Genomic DNA, 11,399 nt, shown 5'->3' on the forward strand with positions numbered 1-11,399 from the left:
GTTGCATTTTTCCTCTAAAATTGTCTTTCTAAAAGTTATAACAAGCAAAGTAAAAAAATGTATGAATTTATTTAAACAAGTGAAGACCAAGTCTTTAAAATATTTTCTTGGATTTTCAAATTCTATTTGAGTTTTGTCTCTCTTAGATTTAAAAATGTCAGGCAAAGCGAGACCAGCTTGCTAGTAAATAAATACAATTTAAAAAATAGAGGCAGCTCACTGGTAATTGCTGCTATTTGAGCTATTTTTAGAACAGGCCTGCGGGCTACTCATCTGGTTTTTACGGGCTACCTGGTGCCCGCGGGCACCACGTTGGTGACCCCTGATCTACAGTATGGTGATACAAGGAGAACAATGCACACAGCCATCACAAAAGCAGTCACTCTCCACATCCAAACAGCTCGTAAGCTAAAAAACACTTGTGCAATTTACCGCATTTAATCATCAAGTTATGAATATATTACATGTGCAATGACTTTAGTACACGCTAACATGGAGTGGCCAGGATACTTCAGGGAAAAGCCTGCGTTTATCCACTTAGTAAAACTATGTAGTCATCTCAATTTTTTACTTGATTTATTTGCATGTACAATACTACATTTTTATTTACAGCAGTTATTTTATTCAAAACATAAGTATTAGGTTTGTACTTGATAGAACTGATTGATTTTAATTACTATTTAATGATCATTGGAATCTTTTTATTGAACCGAACCGAAACCCCCGTACCGAAACGGTACAAATACAAATACACGTACCGTTACACCCCTACTAGTCATGCAAAAAAAACTGACCACCGAAAACGGATGCTGTGATGGAGTAAACAAGACCCACGGGGTTGTCTGGTAGCGTTGTCAGCATGTCTGTGATGTGGACGTAACTTTTAATTATATCCCAGATATACCCGCGGACAGCCGTCTACAAAATGTGCAAATATTCAAAATGACAGTGGCGGCTTTTAAGGGGAGAAAGTCCAACTGGAGCAGCAGTGGCAAGCAAGTGTGACGTCATGCTCGCGTTTCGTCGGGTACATCGAGAAGTAGAGTCCCTAAAAACGAGTATGTTTTATAATAACACCAGAAAAAGATGCTAGATGTGTTGCTAGTCGTTTTTAATAAAGAAAAAGTCACTAAAAGTCTCAAGAAAGTACATTGTACAATTAAAAATACAGCATAATATACACTATATTGCCAAAAGTATTTGGCCACCCGCCTTGACTCACATATGACCTTGAAGTGCCATCCCATTCCTAACACACAGGGTTCAATATGACCTTTTGCAGCTATTACAGCTTCAACTCTTCTGGGAAGGCTGTCCACAAGGTTGCGGAGTGTGTTTATAGCAATTTTCCACCATTCTTCCAAAAGCGCATTGGTGAGGTCACACACTGATGTTGGTGGAGAAGGCCTGGCTCTCAGTCTCCGTTCTAATTCATCCCAAAGGTGTTCTATCGGGTTCAGGCCAGGACTCTGTGCAGGCCAGTCAAGTTCATCCCCTTGCTTTGTGCACTGGTGCACAGTCATGTTGGAAGAGGAAGGGGCCTGCTCCAAACTGTTCCCACAAGGTTGGGAGCATGGAATTGTCCAAAATGTTTTGGTATCCTGGAGCATTCAAAGTTCCTTTCACTGGAACTAAGGGGCCAAGCCCAACCCCTGAAAAACAACCCCACACCATAATTCCTCCTCCACCAAATTTCACACTCGGCACAATGCAGTCTGAAATGTAGCGTTGTCCTGGCAACCTCCAAACCCAGACTGGTCCATCAGATGGACAAGTGTGATTCATCAGTCCAGAGAAGGCGTCTCCACTGCTCTAGAGTCCAGTGGTGACGTGCGTTACACCACTGCATCCCACGCTTTGCATTGGACTTGGTGATGTATGGCTTAGATGCTGGTGCTCGGCCATGGAAACCCATTCCATGAAGCTCTCTGCGTACTGTATGTGGGCTAATTGGAAGGTTACATGAAGTTTGGAGCTCTGTAGCAACTGACTGTGCAGAAAGTCTTTGCACTATGCTGACCTCTCTGTCAGTTTACCTGGCCTACCACTTGGTGGCTGAGTTGCTGTTGTTCCCAAACTCTTCACTTTTCTTATAATAAAGTTGACTTTGGAATATTTAGGAGCGAGGAAATTTCACGACTGGATTTGTTGCACAGGTGGCATCCTGTGACAGTTCCACGCTGGAAATCACTGAGAGCGGCCCATTCTTTCACAAATGTTTGTAGAAACAGTCTCCATGCCTAAGTGCTTGATTTAAGTGCTGTCTAGAGCTCGGCAGAGTAACCGTGTAATACTCTTCCATATCAGTAGGTGGCAGCAGGTAGCTAATAGCTTTGTAGATGTCTGAAACAGCGGGAGGCAGTGTGCAGGTAAAAAGGTATCGAATGCTCAAACCAAAAATAAACAAAAGGTGAGTGCCCCTAAGAAAAGGCATTGAAGCTAAGGGAAGGCTATGCAGAATGAAACTAAAACTGAACTGGCTACAAAGTAAACTAAAACAGAATGCTGGACGACAGCAAAGACTTACTGTGGAGCAAAGACGGCGTCCATAAAGTACATCCGAACATGACATGACAATCAACAACATCCACACAAAGAAGAATAAAATCAACTGAAATATTCTTGATTGCTAAAACAAAGTAGATGCGGGAAATATCGCTCAAAGGAAGACATGAAAACTGCTACAGGAAAATACCAAAAAAAGAGAAAAAGCCACCAAAATAAGAGCACAAGACAAGAAGTAAAACACTACACACAGGAAACAAGTCCAAATAAGTCAGGGTGTGATGTGACAGGTGGTGACAGTACACCTACTTTGAGACAAGAGCTATAGTGATGCACGCTTGCTTATGCTTTAAAGTCAAATCCAACAATTGCGACAACGACTTTTTACTGACAACTGAGTTTCGTTTTTTAATGATTTCTGCTAATGGTGTGCCTCCGCATTTTTTCAACGCAAAAAATGTGCCTCGGCTCTAAAAAGGTTGAAAAGCGCTGACTTACTGAGCCGATCCCACGCCACGGTGAAGTCCGAGACGCGAGGCGCCTCGTTCTCCTGTCCTCTCAGCTCCTGGCTAGTTTTACGACACCTGTGGAAAAGGCGGCTGGCGAATGACTGATCTCTTCCCTGGGCCATTCCCAGCTTTGATCGTTTCCCCAATGTTTTACAGAGAAAAGGCCGGCGAGCAAAGTCACAGTTCCCAGACGCGGTGAGAAAGAGCAGTTTCCTGTTCGCCTGTCAAGTGCTCTGCAACGCTCGGCTAACCACAGCAACTTAAGCTTCCTGTTCCGAGCACTTCAGTCTCAGTGGCCATGTTTTGTCCTTCTGCACGCCTCCTCTGCACTTGCATGTTGTGATAGAACACACCTTGCATTGTAAAATGATCACACCATGTGAAGGCATTTGTTGTAGAAATGTCCTGAGGCTGTGCAATTTAGGTGAGGACCAACATTTGGGGAAACATTTTAAAAAATCAAAAAACTGCAGTTCAGTAAGCAAAATAACGTGCTGTGTTTTTTTTGTGATGCTACCACAGAGAGGTACCAATAAGGGCGAAGAGAAAAATGTGGTGATGACATCAATGGTTTAAGCAGGGGGTCTCCAAACTTTTTTTGCCCTGGGGGCCGCAATAGGCTACAAAAATGTGGTAGAGGGCCGAAAGCTGACTGCATGTAAAGTAACATATTCTTATATATACACATATACATATATATATACATACATATATACGTATGTATGTAAATTAGGGGTGTAACGGTACGTGTATTTGTATTGAACTGTTTCGGTACGGGGGTTCCGGTTCGGTTCGGAGGTGTACCGAACGAGTTTCCACACGGACATATTAAGTAGCGTAACGCACGTTGTGTAAACAATGCACACCGAGGCACAACACACGGCATGCTAGCAGCTAACGGGCTACGATAGACTGACCATACGTCTTCTTTTCACCGGGCATGTCCTCTTTTGCGGAGCTGTCAGGGCGGAGTTTCTTAAATGCCTCAAATGTCCGGCATTTTGAGTTAGGGTTGCGTGTGTTTTCAATGTACGTTCAGGGTTAAGAAGGGGTTCAAAACAAAACAAACAGCAGCATTGGTGAGGGAGGGACAGAGACAGAGAGAGAGAGAGAGAGTTATGATAAACGCGCATGCGTCGCCAGGCTCTGCTTTTTATCCATAGATTTATCACATTTAATGTTTTATTATCTATAGCAGGGGTGTCAAAAGTGTGCCCCAGAGGCCATTTGCGGCCCACAGCTAATGTTTTAAAGGCCCACGGCACATTCTAAAAATACTATTAAAATAAACAAAAACATAATAAAAGTGAAATAAAAAAGCTTAAAGGTTAAATGTGAATTAGAAAAAGTTGCAATGTTGACTAATAAAACAAAGCTGTTTTATTTTCTTTCAAACTGTCATTGCTCAAAACATAATATTAAATCAAAATCAATGTTATTATGAATTATTAACCTATCCAAGGTTCCCATTACTTCACATCAAATATTACACTAAGAAAAATATTTTTGGTGGAAGATTTTGCAAATTTGGTAAATAAATAACCCCAAAATGTATATTGAACCGAACCGTGACCTCTAAACCGAGGTACGTACCGAACCAAAATTTGTGTGTACTATTACACCCCTAATGTAAATGTATATAGTATATATATGTGTGTATATATGTACAGTATATAGGATAGGATAGGATAAAACTTTATTGTCATTGCACAAGTACAACGAAACTAGATATGTATATATATATAAATATGTCTATATATATATAGATATATATATATATATAGATATATATATATAGATATATATATATATCTATATATATATATATATATATATATATATATATATATCTATCTATATATATATATATATATATATATATATATATATATATATATATAGACATATATGTATGTGTGGGAAAAAAATCACAAGACTATTTCATCTCTCAGGAGATGAAATAGTCTTGTGATTTTTTTCCCACACATACATATTACGCTCTACCACGGTATCGAGCACTATTTTTTGGATAATCTAATTAAGACATATATATAGACATATATCTATATATATATATATATATATATATATATATATATATATATATATATATATATATATATATATATATATATATATTAGGGCTGCAACTAACGATTAATTTGATAATCGATTAATCTGTCGATTATTACTTCGATTAATCAATTAATAATCGGATAAAAGAGACAAACTACATTTCTATCTTTTCCAGTATTTTATTGAAAAAAAACAGCATACTGGCACCATACTTATTTTGATTATTGTTTCTCAGCTGTTTGTACATGTTGCAGTTTATAAATAAAAATAAATAAATAAAAGTTTATTTAAAAAAAATAAAAAATAAAAAATATTTTTTTTAAAAGCCTCTGCGCATGCGCATAGCATAGATCCAACGAATCGATGACTAAATTAATCGGCAAATATTTTTATAATCGATTTTAATCGGTTTAATCGATTAGTTGTTGCAGCCCTAATATATATACAGTATATATAAAATGGGAGCCATTATCTCGCTGCTTGGCCACCGCTGCTGCCCACTGCTCCCCTCACCTCCCAGGGGGTGATCAAGGTTGATGGGTCAAATGCAGAGAATAATTTCGCCACACCTAGTGTGTGTGTGACAATCATTGGTGCTTTAACTTTAATATATATGGATATATAATTAATAGGGGTGTAACGGTACACACAAATTTGGGTTCGGTACGTACCTCGGTTTAGAGGTCACGGTTCGGTTCATTTTCGGTACAGTAAGAAAACAACAAAATATACATTTTGGGGTTATTTATTTACCAAATTTGCAAAATCTTCCACCAAAAATATTTTTCTTAGTGTAATATTTGATGTGAAGTAATGGGAACCTTGGATAGGTCAATAATTCATAATAACATTGATTTTGATTCAATATTATGTTTTGAGCAATGACAGTTTGAAAGAAAAAAAAAACAGCTTTGTTTTATTAGTCAACATTGCAAATTTTCCTAAATTACATTTAACCTTTAAGCTTTTTTATTTCACTTTTGTTATGCTTTTGTTTATTTTAATAGTATTTTTAGAATGTGCCGTGGGCCTTTAAAACATTAGCTGTGGGCCGCAAATGGCCTCCGGGGCATACTTTTGACACCCCTGCTATAGATAATAAAAAATTAAATGCGATAAATCTATGGATAAAAAGCAGAACCTGGCGACGCATGCGCGTTTATCATAACTCTCTCTCTTTCTGCCCCTCCCTCACCAATGCTGCTGTTTGTTTTGTTTTTAACCCCTTCTTAACCCTGAACGTACATTGAAAATACACGCAACCCTAACTCAAAATGCCGGACATTTGAGGCATTTAAGAAACTCCGCCCTGACAGCTCCTCAAAAGAGGACATGTCCGGTGAAAAGAGGACGTATGGTCAGTCTATCCTAGCCCGTTAGCTGTTAGCATGCCATGTGTTGTGCCTCGGTGTGCATTGTTTACACAACGTGCGTTACGCTACTTAATATGTCCGTGTGGAAACTCGTTCGGTACACCTCCGAACCGAACCAGAACCCCCGTACCGAAACGGTTCAATACAAATACACATACTGTTACACCCCTACTAATTAATAATTAATGTAACTGGATATTAAGAGTATGTGAAAGTTGGACTCCTACCTTGTTTACTTCCATGACGACCTCCTTAAAGTTTTGTCATTAATCAGAAATATCAAGCAGCTAAATGCTCTAAACATGGAAAAGTGTGGAGAATGTTTAGCATTTTTCCCATCATGTGTTGTAATTGATTTAAGTGGGTGTAATTCTGATTTTTTATGGTGCATGTTTTATTTAATGTCCACAAAACAATTTGTTATGTGAGACCATGTCTGTTGGCATTTAGTGTTGATTCGATTATTTTTTTTGCACCATGACTAGGAAAGGTTGCTTGCAAGTGAATGGCAGCATATAAAATGAATTTGAATCTCCCTGCGGCCGGATACCTTTTAAACTCATGACGTCTTGCGGGCCAAATTGAAGACGCTGGTTTAAAGTGACAATAAGTGAACATTAATAACAGAAACGGAAAAAAAGTACAGGATAAGCGTCGCGAAGTCAGCTGTCAGCTTAAAGGCCTACTGAAAGCCACTACTACCGACCACGCAGTCTGATAGTTTATACATCAATGATGAAATCTTAACATTGCAACACATGCCAATACAGCCGGGCTAACTTATAAAGTGACTTTTAAAACTTCCCGGGAAATATCCGGCTGAAACGTCGCGGTATGATGACGTATGCGCGTGACGAAGTCCGAGTAACGGAAGTTATGGTACCCGTAGAATCCTATACAAAAAGCTCTGTTTTCATTTCATAATTCCACAGTATTCTGGACATCTTTTGCAATTTGTTTAATGAACAATGAAGGCTGCAAAGAAGACAGTTGTAGGTGGGATCGGTGTATTAGCAGCGGACTACAGCAACACAACCAGGAGGACTTTGTTGGAGCGCTAGCCGCGCTAGCCGCGCTAGCCGCCGACCTCACCTTGACTTCCTACGTCTCCGGGCCGCCAAACGCATCGGGTGAAGTCCTTCGTCCTTCTGCCGATCGCTGGAACGCAGGTGAGCACGGGTGTTGATGAGTAGATGAGGGCTGGCTGGCGTAGGTGGAGAGCTAATGTTTTTAGCATAGCTCTGTGAGGTCCCGTTGCTAAGTTGCTAAGTTAGCTTCAATGGCGTCGTTAGCACAGCATTGTTAACCTTCGCCAGCCTGGAAAGCATTAACCGTGTATTTACATGTCCACGGTTTAATAGTATTGTTGATTTTCTATCTATCCTTCCAGTCAGGGGTTTATTTTTTTGTTTCTATATGCAGTTAAAGCACGATGCTATCACGTTAGCTCGTAGCTTAAGCATTTCGCCGATGTATTGTCGTGGAGATAAAAGGCACTGAATGTCCATTTGGCGTTCTCGACTCTCATTTTCAAGAGGATATAGTATCCCAGGTGGTTTAAAATACAAATCTGTGATCCACAATAGAAAAAGGAGAGAGTGTGGAATCCAATGAGCCAGCTTGTACCTAAGTTACGGTCAAAGCGAAAAAAGATACGTCCTGCACTGCCTCTCAAGTCCTTCACTGTAACGTTCCTCATCTACGAATCTTTCATCCTGGCTCAAATTAATGGGGTAATCATCACTTTCTCGGTCCGAATCTCTCTCGCTCCATTGTAAACAACGGGGAATTGTGAGGAATACTAGCTCCTGTGACGTCACGCTACTTCCGCTACAGGCAAGGCTTTTTTTTATCAGCGAGCAAAAGTTGCCAACTTTATCGTCGATTTTCTCTATTAAATCCTTTCAGCAAAAATATGGCAATATCGCGAAAGGATCAAGTATGACACATAGAATGGATCTGCTATTCCCGTTTAAATAAAAAAAAATAATTTCAGTAGGCCTTTAACCACCCCTTAAAATTCCGGGACTTTTTTTGGGCTAAATGGCAGAAAAAAATCTTATCAAAAGTACAAATGAAGCTGTCACTGAACCATTGCGAGGAGAGGCTTGAGAGGTGGTTGGGCTTTTTTAAAAGATAAAAAGCTATTTTTTTGTCCCCAAAAGTCAAAAAGTGTCCACATGCAACTGATATTTCAGGTTCACCTATACTTTTTTCTGAAAGTCTTGTCTTTCAACACACTCTAGTCATGACTGCATGCTAAATGTGTCTGTGAGTGGGTGAATGTGACGTAGAATGCAAAGCAGGTATAGTAAAGCCCTAAATAAACACAGACCAGTTACTATTTTTACTGTTCATAAACCTAGGCCTGGACCCATAAATATTGTGTCCCACAAATTATTGCCGATATATGATTTTCACAATTAGCGTATTTTCCGTTCTATACAGTGCACTGGTGTATAAGCCACACCCACAAAATTTTTGGGAAAAAAAAATGGTTTCCAATAAAATAGCCGCACTGGACCATATTCCGCAGATATATACGTTGTAAAATTAGTTATTTACACATAAATATTCTGTAAATGTTTATTTATAATTGTTTCCAAACGGTGTCTGTAACACGGCAGTAAAACGGCTGATCAAACAAAACAGAAGTCATGGTCAAGGACCCACTAGCTGCAGAAACTTGCTCTCCAATCAGCTAAACAGACTCGAAAACTCCCCGGTGACGTTTTGGTGAATTTACTGAGGAATTTGTGAAAGTGAAACAATACAAACATGACACAAACCTCCCTAATTGTTAGAAAGCCCGCTGTTTAATGTTTGTGTTTATGCTTCACTTTGGCCAGCGCCGTTTTGAGCTACTAATTTTGGTGGTCCTTGAACTCACCGTAGTTTGTTTACACATACAACTTTCTCCGACCAGACCGAGAAAGACGTGTTCTATGCCACTCCTTCTTTGTCTCATTTTGTCCACCAAATGTTTTATACTGTAGGTGAATGCACAAAGGTGAACTTTGTTGATGTTATTGTGTGACGTACTAATCAGGCATATTTGGTCAGTGCGTGGCTGCAGGCTAATCGATGCTAACATGCTGTATGTACATATTGCATCACTATGCCTTGTTTGTAGGTATATTTGAGCTTAATGAACTTCCTTGACTTATGTTCTCTGGTTATTTCATTTATATTTGCATGTCTCATGACATATTGTCTGTATGTAATATTGGCTGCATTTATCATAGTTGTTTGTGTGCCATGTTGTTCCAGACCACAGCAAACGTTATCATTTTGTTCCAGACCACAGCAAACGTTATAAACTAATATAGCTAATATGGACACTTACATCATGTGTTGTCTTCATTATAACACGTATATAAAACTTGTAAAGTCATTTTAATAGTAGGCTAATATAACTGATGTATACACTTACATCATGTGTTGCCTTCATTATAACACTTATATAAGACGTTTAAAGTTATTTTGATAGTAGGCTAATATAAATAATATAAACACTTACAGCATGTGTTGTCTTCATTATAACACTTATATAAGACTTTTAAAGTCATTTTGATAGTAGGCTAGTATAGACACTTACATCAAGTGTTGTCTTCATTACAACACTTATATAAGATGTTTAAAGTTATTTTGATAGTAGGCTAATATAGCTAATATAGACACTTACATAGTGTGTTGTCTTTATTATAACACTTATAAAATACTTTTAAAGTCATTTTGATAGTAGGCTAACATAGCTAATATAGACACTTACATCATGTGTTGTCTTCATTATAACACTTATATAAGACTTTTAAAGTCATTTTGATAGTAGGCTAATATAGACACTTACATCATGTGTTGTCTTCATTATAACACTTATATAAGACTTTTAAAGTCATTTTGATAGTAGGCCAATATAGCTAATATAGACACTTACATCATGTGTTGCCTTCATTATAACACTTAAATAAGACTTTTAAAGTAATTTTGATAGTAGGCTAATATAGACACTTACATCAAGTGTTGTCTTCATTACAACACTTATATTAGATGTTTAAAGTTATTTTGATAGTAGGCTAATATAGCTAATATAGACACTTACATAGTGTGTTGTCTTTATTATAACACTTATAAAATACTTTTAAAGTCATTTTGATAGTAGGCTAACATAGCTAATATAGACACTTACATAGTGTGTTGTCTTTATTATAACACTTATAAAATACTTTTAAAGTCATTTTGATAGTAGGCTAATATAGCTAATATAGACACTTACATCAAGTGTTGTCTTCATTACAACACTTATATAAGATGTTTAAAGTTATTTTGATAGTAGGCTAATATAGCTAATATAGACACTTACATAGTGTGTTGTCTTTATTATAACACTTATAAAATACTTTTAAAGTCATTTTGATAGTAGGCTAACATAGCTAATATAGACACTTACATCATGTGTTGTCTTCATTATAACACTTATATAAGACTTTTAAAGTCATTTTGATAGTAGGCTAATATAGCTAATATAGACACTTACATCATGTGTTGCCTTCATTATAACACTTAAATAAGACTTTTAAAGTCATTTTGATAGTAGGCTAATATAGACACTGACATTATGTGTTGCCTTTATCATAACATTTATATAAGACTTTAAGTCATTTTGATAGTAGGCTAATATAGACACTTACATCATGTGTTGTCTTCATTATAATAACACTTATATAAGACTTTTAAAGTCATTTTGATAGTAGGCTAATATAGACACTGACATTATGTGTTGCCTTTATCATAACATTTATATAAGACTTTTAAAGTCATTTTGATAGTAGGCTAATATAGACACTTACATCATGTGTTGCCTTCATTATAACACTTAAGGCTTTTAATTTTTTCACGGCTCCAGACAGATTACTTTTTCATATTTTTGGTCCGA

At 37.6% G+C, this 11,399-nt stretch overlaps 1 protein-coding gene across 1 annotated transcript in view; it reads right to left on the minus strand.

Annotated features, from left to right (window-relative positions):
* Positions 1-3,193, minus strand: part of LOC133635430 (cAMP-dependent protein kinase catalytic subunit beta-like) — a 41,488-nt gene extending 38,295 nt beyond the window's left edge. Inside the window, exon 1 of the mRNA XM_062028628.1 lies at positions 3,004-3,193. Coding sequence (XP_061884612.1) covers positions 3,004-3,136 — 133 coding nt within the window. The 5' untranslated portion in view covers positions 3,137-3,193. The remainder of the gene's footprint in view (positions 1-3,003) is intronic.
* Positions 3,194-11,399: the final 8,206 nt, after the last annotated feature.

This window comes from Entelurus aequoreus, linkage group LG19, assembly GCF_033978785.1.
Source record: "Entelurus aequoreus isolate RoL-2023_Sb linkage group LG19, RoL_Eaeq_v1.1, whole genome shotgun sequence".
NCBI lineage: Eukaryota > Metazoa > Chordata > Actinopteri > Syngnathiformes > Syngnathidae > Entelurus > Entelurus aequoreus.